At 51.0% G+C, this 17554-nt stretch overlaps 1 protein-coding gene across 1 annotated transcript in view; it reads left to right on the top strand.

The window, feature by feature from the left end:
• ULK4 (unc-51 like kinase 4) overlaps positions 1-17554 on the top strand; it is a 114746-nt gene that overhangs the window by 67090 nt on the left and 30102 nt on the right. The window contains exons 33-35 of the mRNA XM_064169733.1: positions 2454-2596; positions 3997-4095; positions 14610-14795. Of these exons, the coding sequence (XP_064025803.1) occupies positions 2454-2596; positions 3997-4095; positions 14610-14795 (428 nt within the window). The remainder of the gene's footprint in view (positions 1-2453; positions 2597-3996; positions 4096-14609; positions 14796-17554) is intronic.

Raw genomic sequence — 17554 nt, 5'->3', positions numbered from 1 at the left:
TGTTATTTTTTGTTATCATTTTCTTTTAAGAGGCAAAAGCAAGAAGGGAAGTCTAGTGAATGTCTGTCTGATAATGTCCCTGGGCTGTGGAGGTGTGGTAGGAACAGGGACAAGAGCTCTCAGGAGAGCAACGTGTTGACAGGAACAAAGGAAGACCTTTCTTGCTGGGCCGGGGGTTTGGCTGCTGGGCTGCACATGGCATTGTTGGAGGATCCACACCTGCTCCTGCATCTTCTCTGGCTGGAAGCAGACAGGTTTGTTGAATGCTCTAATTGCTGGTAGGCATGAAAGGATTGCCTAGAAGATTGCTTCCTAGGCTGTGCTTTGATGTTTCCTATGATTTGGAAGCGAAGATTTCTTTTCCTTTATCCCTCTTGCTAATAGGTGAGAATAAAATATCTCCTTTCTGCTTTCATTCCAGAAGGCATCAGGGCACAGTCTGTCCAATCAGCTGTACCAGGGGCCAAAAGGCTCCTTTTATCTGTTGTAAAACACAAACATGCTCATCACAGTCCACGCTGCTCAAGTGCTGTTGGCCACGTGTTGTGTTCCTGTAGGGCTCCCTGGGCAGCAGAAGTGCTCTGCTGCCAGCAGTGGGCTTGTCAAATGCCCTACAGCTGGGGCTGGGGGTCTGGGATGCAGTCCCTTTCCTGTGTGTGGTGAGTCATGGACTGCAGTTAGAACAAGTCTGTTGTTTGGTTGCAGGGAAGTAAGGCAAAGCTTAGACTGTGCATGAGACCTGTCTTTATAAGTGCAAAGTTTGGTGAGCAAGCTGCTGCACTGCATCTGGAGGGTTTGGGGAGCCTCCTTTTGCAGCTGCCTGGTCTTATAATGAATTGCAACTGGAGCTGGAGCCAGAGGTGATATGCTGTGGTGGGCTGTATTTGCCAGAACTTTCCAATCAAGAGAGTAAAAGAAAACCCTCTAAGTTAAATAAGTTGTTGCTTGCCTCACTTAAGAAATGCCTGGTTGCAAGAAATGGTGCTGCATTCCTTTGGCCCAAGTGCAGTCACTGAACACTTTTCCCCTGAGCAAATGCAATGCTGCAAACATACTTGGAAGTACCAGAATATCTTAACAGCACAGGATGTCAGGGGTTGGAAGGGACCTCCTGAGCTCATCCAGTCCAGCCCCCCTGCCAGAGCAGCATCACCCAGGGCAGGCCACACAGGAACACATCCAGCTGGGTCTGGAAAGTCTCCAGGGAAGGAGACTCCACAACCTCTCTGGGCAACCTGCTCCAGGGCTCCCTGGAATAGGACAAGCAGCAATGGATGGAAGCTGCAGCACAGGAGGTTCCAGCTCAACACAAGGTGGGAACCTTTTAACTGGAAGGGTCCCAGAGCCCTGGCACAGGCTGCCCAGAGAGGTGTGGAGTCTCTTTCTCCAGTCCAACCTAGCACCCAGCCCCATCCAGTCAACCAGACCATGGCACTAAATGCCTCATCCAGTCTTTTCTTGAACACCTCCAGGGACGGTGCCTCCACCACCTCCCTGGGCAGCCCATTCCAATGCCAATCACTCTCTCTGTGAAGAACTTCCTCCTAACATCCAGCCTAGACCTACCCTGGCACAACTTGAGACTGTGTCCCCTTGTTCTATTGCTGGTTGCCTGGGAGAAGAGGCCACCCCCCACCTGGCTACAATGCCCCTTCAGGCAGCTGCAGACAGCAATGAGCTCTGCCCTGAGCCTCCTCTTCTGCAGGCTGCACACCCCCAGCTCCCTCAGCCTCTCCTCATAGGGTTTGTGTTCCAGGCCCCTCCCCAGCTTTGTTGCCCTTCTCTGGACGTGCTCCAGCACCTCAACATCTTTCTTGAATTGAGGGGCCCAGAACTGGACACAGTACTCAAGGTGTGGTCCTGTTTGCTCTGGACTGTGCCATCTGGAGCCTCTGGAGCCCCCCTGGAGGGCAAGTGGTAAACTGATTCCTGCCTTGGCAGGGGGGTTGAACTCAGTGGTCTCTGGAGGTCCCTTCCAACCTCTAAAATTCTCCTGTGTGATTCTGTGAATGTTTGTAGTGTATGGCACAGGATTTCCAGGGAGGCTGTGGCTGCTCCCTCCCTGGAGCTGTTCAAGGCCAGGTTGGATGAGTCCTTGAGTGACCTGTTCTGCAATGAGGGAGGTGAGACACTGGCACAGGTTACCCAGGGAGGCTCTGGAGCACAGAATCACCCAGTGTGATCTTTGGTTTTGATTCTGTGCTCCACAACCTCCCTGGAAGTGTTGAGGACCACCTTGGATGAGTCCTTGAGCGACCTGTTCTAGTGGGAGGTGTCCCTGCCTATGGCAGGGGGCTGGAACTGGCTGAGCTTTGAGCTCCCTTCCAGCCTCGACCATTCGGTGGTTGGTTGCTGTGTAACTTGGGGTTCTCAGCTGCTGTTTTCCACCGGGCTGCTGCCGCACTGCTGCCCTCCTGACAGCCTCTCTCCTGTGTGCGTCTCGCTTTGCGCAGGACTGCCCCAGCACGTCCGCAGCCTGCTGCTGGCCCTGCGCCCGGGCACCGTGGAGACAGGCAGGGCCCCGCTGCTGTCGGTGCTGGACACGCTGCACCTCCTGCTGACCCACGCGGCCGGCGTCGTGCGCCAGGCGCTGCAGGTACGGCGCGGGCTGGGCTCGGCGCACCTGCGGCTGCCAGTCTCTTCCTGGCAGCTGCCTGCTCCTGCTGCTCAGCCAGGTCCCACTGTGGGGGTTTTGGCCTCTTTGCAGCATGGTGCTCAGACCAGAGCGGAACCAAAGAAGCTTAGAGTGGTTTGGATTGGAAGAGACCTCAACGATCATAGGATCAGCCAGGTTGGCAGAGAGCTCCAAGCTCAGCCAGCCCAACCTAGCACCCAGCCCTGCCCAACCAACCAGACCATGGCACTAAGTGCCCCAGCCAGGCTTGGCTTCAACACCTCCAGCCATGGCGACTCCAGGCTAAACACCCCCAGCTCCCTCAGCCTGTCCTCACAGGGTTTGTGTTCCAGGCCTTTCACCAGCTTCCTTGTCCTGCTCTGGCAGGGGGGTTGGACTGGATGAGCTTTTGAGGTCACTTCCAGCCCCTGACATTCTGAGGTTCTGTATGATCCTGTGTTGAAGGCCAGGCTGGATGAGGCCTTGAGCAGCAGAGTCTAGTTGAGAGGTGTCCCTGCCTGTGGTGGGGAGGTTGGGGTGGATGATGCTGAGATCCCTTCCAACCTGAGCCATTCTCTGATTCTATGGTTTTAAAGGGGAAATATGGCTCCACGAAGACATCATCTCTTGTTATAAACCACTTGTGCTGTGTTCTGATGGGGTGTTAGAACTGGGGTTGTTTAGCCTGCAGCAGAGGAGGCTCAGGGCAGAGCTCATTGATGGCTACAACTCCCTGCAGGGAGGCTGTAGCCAGGTGGGGTTGAGCTCTGCTGCCAGGCACCCAGCAACAGAAGAAGGGGACACAGCCTCAAGTTGTGCCAGGGCAGGTCTAGGCTGGCTGTTAGGAGGAAGTTCCTGGCAGAGAGAGTGATTGGCATTGGAATGGGCTGCCCAGGGAGGTGGTGGAGTGGCCGTGGCTGGAGGTGTTGAAGCCAAGCCTGGCTGGGGCACTTAGTGCCATGGTCTGGTTGGTTGGGCAGGGCTGGGTGCTAGGTTGGGCTGGCTGAGCCTGGAGCTCTCTTCCAACCTGGCTGATTCTGTGATGCTGGGGGATATGGCAGTACTCAGAATCTGAAGTCTCATCATCGATTTGGCTCACCTGAAGGTTCTGTTTTCCCTGTGTCAAACACTTGGTTTGCTGTGTTCTGAATACCTCAAGGGGCAGGGTGAGTCAGAAAGGCATTATGGGACAAGTCAGGTAGTGCTAACTGTGCAGTCATCTTGGTTTTCCTGCTTTGATTTGCACTTGAAGCTACTCCAGATAAAAAGTAAAAAAAATGTTTGCTTCAAACTTCCACTCCAACTTTGACCACCTAAGGGACTGAATTTGTTTCTCATAACACAAGAGTCACCAAGGTTGCTTTCTCTTTTCTCTTATCAAGGCACAGAAGTCTGGCACAGGAGGGGACACACAGGCTGCTGAAGACCTTCTGCTTATCAACAAACCCCTGACAGACCTAACTGGCCTGCTCATTCAACTGGTGAGAATTGGCTTCTGTGGAAGCCCTTTGGAATGTTGCTGGAGTGGAATTGCTCAGATGAATTCAACACCTTGGAGCTCTGCTTTTTTACTTTTTTTAGTTGCTTGCACCTAGTGTGAAGGAAAGACTCTGAGAATGTTTAAGCAGTTGTAGATCACAGTGCCTTGCAGGTTGGCAGTGAAAACAGAGTATGTCTGTGCCAAGCATGGAAGCAGGATGAGGAGCAGGCTGCAGTTCCCAGTTCAGAGAGAGGTTTGTGTGTGTGTACGAGGGCCTGGAGCACCAGGGAGGAGCAGCTGAGGAAACTGGGATTCTGCAGTGTGGAAGGAAGCAGGCTCACCCTACAGCTACCTAAAGGAGACTGCAGCAAAGTGGGGATTAATCTCTTCTCCCAAGTGGAAAGTGACAGGACAAGAGAAAACAGCCTCAAGTTGTACCAGAGGAATCTCAGAATCAGCCAGGCTGGAAGAGACCTCCAAGCTCAGCCAGCCCAACCTAGCACCCAGCCCTCAACAAGCAACCAGACCATGGCACTATGTGCCCCAGCCAGGCTTGGCTTCAACACCTCCAGCCACAGAGACTCCACCACCTCCCTGGGCAGCCCATTCCAATGCCAATCACTCTCTCTGACAACAACTTCCTAACATCCAGCCTAGACCTGCCCTGGCACAGCTTGAGGCTGTGTCCCCTTGTTCTGTTGCTGGGTGCCTGGCAGCAGAGCCCAACCCCACCTGGCTACAGCCTCCCTGCAGGCAGCTGCAGACAGCAATGAGCTCTGCCCTGAGCCTCCTCTGCTGCAGGCTGCACCCCCCCAGCTCCCTCAGCCTCTCCTCACAGGGCTCTGCTCCAGGCCCCTCCCCAGCTTTGGCGCCCTCCTGTGGACACCTTCCAGCACCTCAACATCTCTCTTGAACTGAGGAGCCCAGAACTGGACACAGCACTCCAGGGGTGGCCTGAGCAGTGCTGAGCACAGGGGCACAAGAACCTCCCTTGTCCTGCTGCCCACACTGCTCCTGAGCCAGCCCAGGATGCCATTGGCTCTGCTGTCCACCTGGGCACTGCTGCCTCAGCTTCTGCTCCTCTCTCCCAGCACCCCCAGCTCCCTCTCTGCCTGGCTGCTCTCAGCCACTCTGTCCCCAGCCTGTAGTGCTGCTTGGGGTTGTTGTGGCCACTGTGTAGAGCCCTGCACTTGGCCTTGTTCAGTCTCATCCCATTGGCCTAGGAGATACAGGTTGGACATTAGGAAGAAGGTATTCACTGAATGTGTTGTTGTCAAGCCCTGGAACAGGCTACCTCTGTTCCTGGAGAGGTTGAAAAGCTGTGTGAACATGATGCCAAGGGACATGGGTTAGTGGTGGACTTGGTAGTGCTGACTTAAGAGCTGGACTTAATGATCTTAAAGGTCTCTTCCAACCAGAAGGATTCTGTGATTCTGTGCAGAGCCAAGTGTTGGCCCTTTGGGATGGGCTCGAGATCCCTGCCTAAAGAGCAGCTGGTATTCAGCATTTGCAGCAGCCAAGTACTGCTAGCAGTAGAGAAGTCAGCAACTTCAAACTGCCCTGCAGTGAGTGATGCCTTTTAATATTATTTTCCTGGATTTGAGCCTTCTGAGTTTTTCCTCCAGGGTTTGGTTTTGTTTTAACATGATCCTGAGGGACTGACAAGTGGGAATGGTCCCTGCTGATCTGAGGCAGTCTCTGAAATCAGGTTACAGTCAGTCAATTCCAGGGGCTAGTAACTATCACAGTGTCCCATTCAAGTCTCCAGAGTGCTCTGTTGTTGCCCTGTTGCCCAGCCACAGATTTGTATGACTCTGTGTGTAAGACCTTGTAGTAAAGATGGTTTCTTGAGCTGAGCAGGGCTTGCAGAGGCTGCTTCAGTCTTTTAGTCGGCATAAAGCCATGGGATATAAATTTCTCCCTGTCCTTTCCAGGTTATTTCACTTAGAAGCATTTCAGATTTGCTGGCTTCTCTTTCAAGCCTTTTGTCTGTTTGTTTTCCACTTCAGTATCAGCGTTCAGATGTGTTGGGATGTGAATACCCTTTTCATAGAATCAGTCAGGGCTGGAAGGGACCACAAGGAGTAGCCAGTTCCAACCCCCCTGCCATGGGCAGGGACACCCTACCCTAGATCAGGCTGCCCACAGCCTCAGCCAGCCTGGACTTAAACATCTCCAGGGATGGAGTCTCAACCACCTCCCTGGGCAACCCATTCCAGCCTCTCACCACTCCCATGGTGAAGAACTTCCTCCTCATGTCCAGCCTGACTCTCCCCACCTCCAGCTTTGCTCCATTCCCTCCAGTCCTGTCACTCCCTGATATCCTAAAAAGTCTCTCCCCAGCTTTTTTGTAGCCCACTTCAGATCCTGAGAGGCCACAAGAAGGTCACCTGGGAGCCTCCTCTTCTTTTGCTCCTTTTCCTGTCTTTAGCACTGTCTCTCATTTTCTCTTCTGGGGATGAGTGAGACTCCTTTCTCTCTTCATTTTTGCTGTTGTTGCCAAGTTCTCCTTCTGTGGGGGATGACCTAAACCAAAGGGGCTGAATTTCAACTCTCCATTATTTAAGCTTCAAAAGTTCTTGTCATTTATGTCCTATAAAATTTTAAACCACTGCATGTGATAAATAGTGAGGCAGATAGGGCTGGAAATGATCCTTTAAACTGAAACCAGCCATAAATTTCAATTCCATGAACTGTCTAAAGAACAGAGAATTAGAGGCCAAGCTTCCCTCAGCCTGTGCCACCTGAAAGTCTCTTAAAAGCTTTTAATTAAAGGACAGGATAATTGCATAGCTGACAAGCACTGATTAGTTTCTAACTTGCCCTTGCATTTCAGAGGCATGGCAGCAAAGCATCAGTGAGTTGTGCTTGGTTCTCTCTTTCTTCAGGATCTGCTGGGCCTGAAATGCTTATTCAGAACCTACTGGATTTAACCTATGGCTAAAGAGTGGAGACCTGGTGCTGCTGCTTTCTGTTCAGTTGGGGGGTTCTGCAGAAGTGAGGGGGTGTTCTTTTGGAGTGCATCTCTGTTGTGTGCTTGAGTGGACACACAGAAGGTCTTTCAGCCAGGTTTAACTTCTTGTCCTTGCCCTTTGCTTCATTAAACGTTTCCTGGTAGGGCTGGAAGAGTTTGGACAGTGGAATCAGAGACCTGGCAGTTAGGATTTGCTTGTTTAAAGTGGTTTATGCTCTAATCTCTTTTAACTGGACTGGATTCTTTCTGAAGTCTAAGGGGTCTCTCCAGGTGTGCAGGCTCCCTGCCCCTCCAAAAGACTCAGCTCTGCCTAAACTTAAGTGCTGTGGGGCTGCCAGGAGAGGTTCTCTGACTTCATGGAGCTGTGTGACCACACAGCCCTTGACTGCTGTTTTGAAGCATTCCATGCTTTGTGAACTCCATTCTCTGGAGATAATGGACATCTCAGCCTCTGAACTGACCACCACCTCAGGATGCTGAGCTGAAGTCATTGTCTCTGGGTTGCCATTTCTACCTGTCTTGCCATGTTTGTAGCTTCCTTGAGCAGCTGCTGCCCTTCTTTGGTATGGATGTACCTCAAGGAGACGATTGTTCTCTCGCTGGTATGGACATACCCCAAGCAGATGATTGTTCCATGTGCCAGTGGCTTCCCTGTCTATTTCCCTCGAGTTCTCCTTGTTTGTCTCTCTTAGTAATCCCTCAGAAGCCCATGTGAGTTCAGCTCAGAGTCAGTCCTCCCCTTCCACATCGTTGTGCTTAGTCTCTCGCTCGGGGCACAGCAAGGCAAGCGCAGGGCTGCACCTTGGCAAAACTCCAGAGTTTTGAAAGAAGAAGTCATGGCAAATCCTCTCCTGCAGAAAACACTGCAAAGATGCAGAGCTCAAGGCTTCATCCCGTGGCTGATCCATAGGAATAAAATGAGCATTTAGTTTGGCAGCTGTGTGCTGGGAAGTTACTTCTGCTTAGCTGCTCTCGTGTGATGCTTCTCTGCCTGAACATAAGTGGCAGTTGGTTATTCTGCTGCAGCTTGCAGCCAGTGCAGGTGGTGTAGAATGCCTTTTACTTTCTGGTGTGCCATCATACTGGAAAAAACAACTCATCTACTTACCTTTGAAATCACTTCAGTGTGGCTTTTCAGGCAGGCTCCAGGACAAGAAGTTTGATTTGTCTCTGGATCCCAGATCTCCTGTGTAGGTCATCCAAGCTTTGCTGCAGCCCACCAGGAGAGAACTTTTCCTGGCTGTTGTTGGTAGGCTTCTTCACTGGAGTCCTGGTAGTAACATTTGCAGGTGGTTCTTGTGCTCTGTCACTGCTGAAAGAGCAGTTAAAAGAGAGCAGTTAATTGTGTGCCAGCATGAAGGGGACAAACATGAAGCCTCAATGCACGTGGATGAATGAGCTGATCTCTTCTATCTGTAAGGGAGTGCCAGGAGGCTGGAGCCAGCCTCTTCTTGGTGGTGCCCAGGGACAGGACAAGGGGCAGTGGGTGGAAGTTGAGGCATAGGAGGTTCTATGTGAACCTGAGGGGGATTTTTTTTTCACTCTGGGGATGACAGAGCACTGGGACAGGCTGCCCAGGGGGACTGTGGAGTCTCCCTCTCTGGAGATATTCAAGAATCCTCTGGATTCCAGTGTGATCTGCTCTGGGTGCTCCTGCTCTGGCAGGAGGGCTGGAGCAGATGAGCTTTTGAGGTCCCCTCCAGCCCCTGACATTGTATGATTCTAGGTCCTTTCTGTCTCTGTGTTGCCCTGCTTCTAAGGCTGTGCCCTGAGTTTGATTTTGGAGTCTGTGATGGTATTTGCCAGTGAATGCAAATGACTGCAGGAGAATAACCCTACAGGATGGAGAATTCTATCTCCTGTTCTTAGGACCAGGAAGGAGGCTCAGGGCAGAGCTCATTGCTGCCTACAGCTCCCTGAAGGGAGGCTGTAGCCAGGTGAGGTTGGGCTCTGCTGCCAGGCACCCAGCGACAGAACAAGGGGACACAGCCTCAAGCTGTGCCAGGGCAGGTCTAGGCTGGATGTTAGGAGGAAGTTGTTGTCAGAGAGAGTGATTGGCATTGGAATGGGCTGCCCAGGGAGGTGGTGGAGTGGCTGTGGCTGGAGGTGTTGAAGCCAAGCCTGGCTGGGGCACTTGGTGCTATGGTCTGGTTGGTTGGGCAGGGCTGGGTGCTAGGTTGGGCTGGCTGAGCCTGGAGCTCTCTTCCCACCTGCTTGATTCTATGGCCAAGTGTTGATTTCCTGTGTTAGATAAGGCAGTGGTGTTGGTGTGTCGGAAATGGTCACTGCAAACTGCACTTGAGGGTCTCTTCTACAAACCCAAACCCAAGCAGAAAAATGCTTTTTGGGTTGTTGCTTTTGGGCTGCTTGGTTGCAAAAGAAAACAAAAGCACAAACCCCAAGACAAACAAGAAGCACCTGAGTGGCCTTGCCAGAAGCAGCTGATTTCAGAAGAGATGTTTAGTTTCTCAGCAATGAGGCCAGATGAATGTGAACTGGAGCTCTCTTCCTTCCCAGGTCCCTTCCCTGGGGTGGGAGGATGACAATTTTGCCCTAAGCCAGACTAGAATAGTGTTTTTTTCATGTAGGACTGCTTGTGTTTACTCCTAGGAAGAGCACAGTGAAGTTAGCAGGTTTAATAACCACGGTTTGCTTGTACTTTCTGGTTTCATGTTTGCAAAATCATCCTCCCTATAGTTCCCAGTGGTGCTTCCTTTACAGCACAGCCTGTAATCACATCACTGATCTAATGAACATCTATCTCTTATCAGAATAAACTCTCTTTGTGTGTAACCTCATTAATGCACTGAAATAGTGTCCCCTCCGGGTAATCCAGGCAGCTCCATTGTAGCTCTAAAATTAGATGCTGTAACAACTCCAGCAGTGTGAAAACTGCCACTTCAGCTCAAATGATCACACAGTTCTTGCAAGGGCTTGCAGTTCCTGAGCACGCTGCAGCTGGCTTCAAAATGAAGGCACTTTTGACAACAGGCTGCAGGAATAGATAGAGATGTGCAGCAACAGGAAACATCCTGCTCCTCTCCTGCTTAGCCTCAGCACACCCACAGCAGCTTCACCTGGAGAGGGAGAGGAGCAGAGTGCTGCACTGTGAGCCCTGTTGCAGGGAGTTAGGAGATGAAGTACCAAGGGGCACACAACCTTCCTTGCACAAAGGGCTTGGCGCCAGGCATCGTCTCCACCTCACGTCTGGAGTCCCGAGTCAGAGAATGCAAAAGTGAGGAGCTTGGATGTTGAGAAATGTCTTTTAAGGTGCTGGATTTTCTTCCAGCTGTGTGCTAGCCCAGAGTGCTAGCAGCTGCAAGGAGGAGGAGTGCTGACACGTCTGTCTTGCCGAAGGGCTGACTCCATCATCCCCTCCTAGAGCGATAAAGCAAACAAGAGCACAAGGCCACCAGAGCTTTTCATGGCATTGTGGCATGTTAGGGGGCAGATACTTCCTTAAAGTTAGGAACTGTAGCTGCTTGTTGGCTTCTGCTCCCCTGGAGGAGCAAAAACTGAAGTGGCAGCTATCATGAGTAGCTGTAACTGCACTTCAAAGACCCCAGATCCACTGATTGCTGTGGACTTGCTCTGATGGGAACACTGTTCCAGCCGGGGGAGGTGAACCATCCCTCTGCACTACTTGCCCAGCAGCACAGTTCTGCTGCTCCTGTAGGCTTGTCTGGCTTTGCTGCTCTTGGTAGCCATGAGGTACTGCTTCCCTGAGAGGTGGGTTTCATTCCTTGGCTTTGTGCCTTTACAGCTGCCTGCTCTGTTTCCAGTCCTTGCTTTTGTTTGTGCCAGTGGTTTCCCTCAGATCCCCTACTCTTCATAACCAGTCCTAGCACTGCCTGGCAGCCAGTGTTAAATTTCAGCTTACTGATTTATGACTTTTGACATCTAAATCACTGCTTGTCCCCAGTAAAGCAGCAAAGTGGTGAGAGTTAAAGAGGAAAATGCTGATGCAGGAGTACTTGGATAGGGACATTGCTGAGAGCTCCTCTTCCACCTTAATTATTGATGGGTTAGGCTGCAGGCCAGTGATTATCATCCCCCCCTGTGTAAATACAGTCTTTCCTTTTCTCAGCTTGCTTTCCTGTTCAGCCCAGGCCTCTGCTGTTATCCTTTTACCCTGCAATTTTCCAGGATGACAGCAACTTGCTCCCCAAGCTGCAGATGACAGTGAGCTCGAAGGGACTCAAGTGAAGCAGAGGACTCTGAACTACAAGAGGGGGTGAAAGCCTTCCTTGGCACTTGTGAGTGGATGTGGGGATGCCATGGCTGGCAAGCCCCATGGACTGGCACCTGCCTATACCTGTCTACACAGATCCAGTCCCATACTGTACATTCAGGTGCTGCTTTGCAAAGGGATGAGAGGGAAACCTTAAAGCAGTTTGATTTTTCCTTCTCTTATTTAGCAGGGATTTTTGGTGAAGGCAATACAAATACAAGGCAGCAGAAAGCCCCCAGCCAGACCAGTGGAGTTGTTTTGTTACTTGATAAGGACTGAAGATAAATGGATCTAGGAGGCTTGCTACTCTTTGTAGCTTTTCCTCTATTTTTAGCCTTGCTATTTATGTTTATCATCAATGGCTCAGGTTGGAAGGGAGCTCAGAGCTCATCTGCTCCAACCTCCCCACCATGCCCAGGGACACCTCTCAGCTAGACTCAGCTGCTCAAGGCTTCATCCAGCCTGGCCTTGAACACCCCCAGGCAGGAGGCAGCCACAGCCTCGCTGGGCAGCCTGTGCCAGAGTCTCACCACCCTCACACTCAAGAACTTCTTCCTCAGCTCCAGTCTAACCCTGCTGTGCCTCAGCTTCAAACCATTCCCCCTTGGCCTGTTTCTAGACACTCACAGGACAAGTCCCTCTGCAGCCTTCCTGCAGGATCCCTTCATGCACTGGCAGGCAGCTCTAAGGTCTCCCTGAAATCTTCTTCTCTTGATGCTGCACCCCCCCAGCTCCCTCAGCCTGTGCTCACAGCAGAGCTGCTGCAGCCTTTGGATCACCTCTGTGGCCTCCTCTGGACTCTCTCTGCTGGGGACACCAGAAGAGGACACAGTGTTAAAGTTGGGTGTCAGCAGAGCAGAGTGCAGGGGCAGAGTTGGAGAAGCAACAATCCAGTAGGTGCCATTCAGACTGGAGAGAAGAAAGCCTGCAGAGCAGCAGTGTGGAAGCAGAAGCTGCTGTGGTCCTGTCACTTGCACAGCATTAGGTCAAATAGGATGTGATATGTCTCGGGGCTATGCGTTCAGAGCTTCCATCTCTGTTCAGTCTGGTTTAAACATGAAGCTAATGGAAAACAGGATTCCTTTTTGCATACAGATCCCCTGGGAATTGCTGCTTGAATACTTGAGGAGTGTCTGTCTGATGAGTTGTTCAGAGATTAAAGCAACTGTGGGTTTCCTTAAAATGGCAAAACTTGGAGAGCTCAGGCTGCAGCTTCAGTGGTTCAGGAGTATCAGAGGGACTGCTGGGCAGCCTGCCTGAGTGACTCCCTCCTCAGTGGCAGCCAGGACAGTCTGCTCCCCCTGAGCTGCTTTCTTTGGGCTGAGGTAGGACTTTGGAATGAAAAAAGCCTGAGCAGGAGCGACGAGATGGAGTCACACTTCTCTGCCCTGCTGGGGAGGTTCACAGGCTGTGAGGCAGGAGGAGGCTCTTGTAGTCACTTAGTCCAGTGCCATGCAGAGCACAAAGCACAGAGCTTTCCTGATTAAGTCCTCATTATAGCAGGGTTTTTTTGGGGGGGTGGTTGTTTGGTTGCTTTGGTGTTTGGGTGTTTGTTTAGTTTGGTGGAGGGTTTTGTGTTGGTTGCTCTTTTCTTTGAAAAGAAATATCTTTGTGATATGTAAGTTGCCTGGGATGGAGAATCTCAGTGCTAAGAGAGTTGTTTCAGCCTATTGAAGGAAGGGACTAAGGCATTAACTTCTGTCTAATCTGCATTGCTTTGGCTAAAGTTTGGAGCTGTCATCTCTTACCAGGCCTTTATTAACTAAAGGGATTAACCTGTCCTCAGCCTTCCTCCCACATGTGACAAAGAGAATATGATCCAGTGCTCTGATAAGCTCTGGGCACTGAACTCCTTCAGTTCTCACCCCACTTTGGTAAGCTCTGGGCACTGAACTCCTCCTGTTCTCACCCCACTTTGGTAAGCTCTGGGCACTGAATTCCTTCAGTTCTCACCCCACTTTGGTAAGCTCTGGGCACTGAATTCCTTCAGTTCTCACCCCACTTTGGTAAGCTCTGGGCACTGAATTCCTTCAGTTCTCACCCCACTTTGGTAAGCTCTGGGCACTGAACTCCTTCAGTTCTCACCCCACTTTGGTAAGCTCTGGGCACTGAACTCCTTCAGTTCTCACCCCACTTTGGTAAGCTCTGGGCACTGAACTCCTTCAGTTCTCACCCCACTTTGGTAAGCTCTGGGCACTGAACTCCTTCTGTTCTCACCCCACTTTGGTAAGCTCTGGGCACTGAATTCCTTCAGTTCTTTGCTGTGAAGTTTTCCAATGTCTCCCTCTTGCCTCTTCCCCAGCCCTCTGGGATTCTTTCTCCCTAGCTTTCATGAACTGCCTGCTGAAGCTGGGCATTGCATTCCTGCTGCCACTCCAGCAGTGCCAAGCACAAGCCTGGCACACTGTATGGGGTGTTTCCAGAGTGGCCCCTCGGGGGAGGCAGAGGTCGTTTTGGCAGGGGTGCTGTGCAATCAGAGACTCGTTCACAGTTGGTTAATAGCCATGCCCTGGAACCTCTCCCATAATTGTGTTTTCCAGGAAAGAGTTTTTCCTCCCATTGCTAAGGTCTGCCCCAGTGCCTGCATCCCAAAGGAGCACTGCAACTCAGGGCAGTGTTCTAAATCTACAGATGCACCTCCCAATGCAACTCCTGCAGAGCCATCCAGTGGCTGGACAGGTTGGAGTCTGCCACAACCAGGAGCCATCAACCTGCTTCAGCAAGAGTTGGTTGAAGTTTTATGGTGTGTTCTGTGTAGAGGCTCGGGCATCGTAGCTGTAGTGATGCTTTCTGCTGTGCTACTTCTATCTAAAGCAGAGTATCCCTTCTGAAAACAACAGAGCTGGCAGCAACATCTCCAGTGCTTTCTTTGAGGCATAGGAGGTTCCATGTGAACCTGAAGAAGAATTTTTCCCTGTGAGGGTGACGGAGCACTGGAGCAGGCTGCCCAGGGAGGTTGTGGAATCTCCCTTTCTGGACATGTTCAGGAACCACCTGGATGTGTTCCTGTGTGATCTGCTCTGGCAAGAGGGTTGGATGATCTTTCAAGGTCCCTTCCAGCCCCTGACATTCTATGAGGTCACTAGAGATAAGCCAGAATATAGTGGAGATGTTGTTAGGCTGCTGCTGAAGAACACTCTTTTAGTTGTGTTTTCATCACTTGGCTCATCTTAGTTCAGTGCAGTTCTGTCTCGGTCAGCTGGGAAATGCCCATGCCCCTCACAAATGCCCTTTCCCCATCTCCACTGATGTGCAGATCACCTGAGACTGGAGTTTGATTTGTTTGTGCCTTCTGTTGGCTTGTTTGCAGCTTCCCAGTGAAGACAGCGAAGTGTTTGCGAGCGCCGTGCAGTGCCTGTCTCTGCTGGCTCAGCTGTATGGAGGGTGCAGTCAGGAGGGCATCTCTGCAGAGGGCATGGCCAGCCTGGCACAGGTGATGAGAGCCAGGACACAGACACGCCAGCTGAAGCTGCTGCTGAGGATTCTGAAGAGGCTGGTAAGTCAGCTGCTCAGCACTTGTCAGCTCCGTGTGCTGCTGCTTCTATGTAGACTAGAATCACAGAATGGTTGAGCTTGGAAGGGACCTCCAAGCTCATCCACTGAGGTGGTAGATTTCTTCACTCTCTGTTCTCCAGGAGCAGGAGTTTTTGGTTAGGGGAACTTCCCAGGTGTAAGTCTGAAGACACTTCAGTTTTTTAAGTGCCTCACTGGCTGCTGTTAAGACCATAGTTGATGGCAGCAGGAGTTAAGAGGAGGCAACTCCTTTGTAGAGCTCCTGTCTTCTTTTTCCTGCTTATGGCATTTACTTCACAGGGAAGTCAATACCATACCCTTCTGCCCACTTCTGTTCAGTCTTCTCCCTAAACCGAGCATGAATGCCACAGAAGGGTTTGAGTTGGAAGGAACCTTAAAAGATCATCTTGTTCCACCCCCCCTGCCATAAGCAGGGGCACTTCCTGCCAGAAGAGGTAGCTCAAAGCCTCATCCAGCCTGGCTTTGAACACTTCCAGCCTGGGAGCCTCCACATCTTCTCTGGCAACCTGTGCCATCGTCTCACCACCCTTCTGGGAAAGCAGTACAGACCCAAAGAAGTACATACAGAGTATCTGAAGCACAGCTTGGTAGGGTGCTAAAAATCCATGGCATTTTCCATTCTCAGCATCATCTCAGCTTTCATCCTTTTCTTCATGTCCTTCCTGAAAAAATCCTGGCAGGGATTTGGTTCTGCAGACACTCCCTGCTGCCCTTTGGTGGCACCTCTGCTTCTCTGGGTTGTTGTTGTGCTGCTCAGAACTGGCCTCTGCATTTCCCCAAAAGCCATGAGCCAAAGGAGGCGACAAAGCGTGAGGAAAAGGAGGTGACCTCATGGCTGTCTGCAGCTCCCTGAAGGGAGGCTGCAGCCAGGTGGGGTTGGGCTCTGCTGCCAGGCACCCAGCAACGGAACAAGGGGACACAGCCTCGAGTTGTGCCGGGGAAAGTATAGGCTGGATGTGAGGAGGAAGTTGTTGGCAGAGAGAGTGATTGGCATTGGAATGGGCTGCCCAGGGAGGTGGTGGAGTAGCCATGCCTGGAGGTGTTCAAGACTGGATGAGGCACTTAGTGCCATGGTCCAGTTGATTGGCCAGGGCTGGGTGCTAGGTTGGGCTGGCTGAGCTTGGATCTCTCTTCCAACCTGGCTGATGACTCTAAATGATGCTGCAAAAGATACATCTGGGCTGTTTCACTTCAGCAGAGCTGTGGACTCATTTCCTTTCCCTCCAGTCTGCAGCCTGTGGTTCTAAGGTAGACCTGAGGAGCAGCCTATTTAACAGCAGAGCTTCTGCTGAGTGTCTGAGGGGCACAGAGCTGTGCTATTGCTTTTTCTGTCTCACAGGTTCCTGTACTTTTAGATCTCTCCTGTGTGCCTCAGCAACCCTGGTACTTGTTATTTGTAATATCAGGCAGAGAGTTCTCTGCAATTATTGTAATGAGCTCAGTGGATTTCTTTTGAAAGCAGGGTTCATGGCTAATTTGACAGATTATTTCATAGATTTTACTTTATTTCTCCAAACCTTCAGAAGTCCTTTCAGAGGAGATGATTATCTTGTCGAAACTGCCATGATCACAAAAGACACTGAAATGTAATCATGCCTATTTAAGAAAGGCTCAGCCCACAGCAGCTGTTGGTGCTGGATTCTGAAGCCTGGAGTGGTGGGGTTCTTTTTTGTAATGTCTGAGCAATATTTTAGTGGAGGAATCATTAAGTGTTACAAAGCTGCAGCAACCTGTTGGTGTGTCTCCTGCCAAGAGAGCACAGCACTCAAATCATCTCAGCTGGAGAAAAACTCTCTCCAGCATCTTTCTCCTAATCCAAGTCTTAGAAGCATGCCTTCAATTAATGCTATTAATTATTAAGGTAATCCATGATATTCCTTTGCTCTACGCTCGTTAGGCTGTCAATACAATAGTCACTGTAGGCTGCTGACACTACAGCTGCACTCACTCTAAGCTGGCAGGATGTTTTACCTTGAAGTACACACCTGGCTGACTTCTACCAACAATTTCTGTCCTTCACTGGTATTGATCTCTTGTTTTCAAGTTGTTAGCAAGTCTCACCCCCCTCACACTGAACAACTTCTTCCTCAGCTCCAGTCTAACCCTGCTCTGCCTCAGCTTCAAACCATTCCCCCTTAGAAACATAGAATCAACCAGGTTGGAAAAGACCTCCAAGATCATCCAGTCCAACCTATCCCCCAGCCCTGTCCTTGTCCTGTCTCAGACACCCTGATGAAAAGTCCCTCTGCAGCCTTCCTGTAGGATCCCTTCAGGTACTGGAAGGCAGCTCTTGGGTCCTCCTGGAGTCGTCTTTTCTGCAGGCTGAACAACCTCCTCCCTGCAGGTGTTCAAGTCAGGCTGGATGAGGCCTTGAGCAGCTGAGTTAGTTGAGAGGTGTCCCTGCCCATGGTGAGGAGGTTGAAGCAGCTGAGCTCTGAGCTCCCTTCCAACCTGAGCCGTTCTGTGATGATTCTGTGACTTCTCCAGCATTAATACCCAGATGCAGTTCTTGGCAGAGCTGTGATGCCTTGTGAGAGAGTTGTCAGAGCTCACCCAGACGAGCAGCAGAGTGAAGCAGTGAAAGCTATTTTCTGCCAAAGCTCATTATTTTTGTTTTATTTCCCTGACTTGGATTATTTTCTCCCCACTAAAACTCTGTGGTTGAAAATAGATAATTAGCATTAGCCCATTTATGTGGAGCTGCTAGTGACAGAAGCTTCT

The sequence above is a fragment of the Pogoniulus pusillus genome, chromosome 32, assembly GCF_015220805.1.
Source record: "Pogoniulus pusillus isolate bPogPus1 chromosome 32, bPogPus1.pri, whole genome shotgun sequence".
Lineage (NCBI taxonomy): Eukaryota > Metazoa > Chordata > Aves > Piciformes > Lybiidae > Pogoniulus > Pogoniulus pusillus.
Note: the sequence above shows the minus strand (reverse complement) of the source record. Positions and strands in the feature narration are given on the sequence as shown.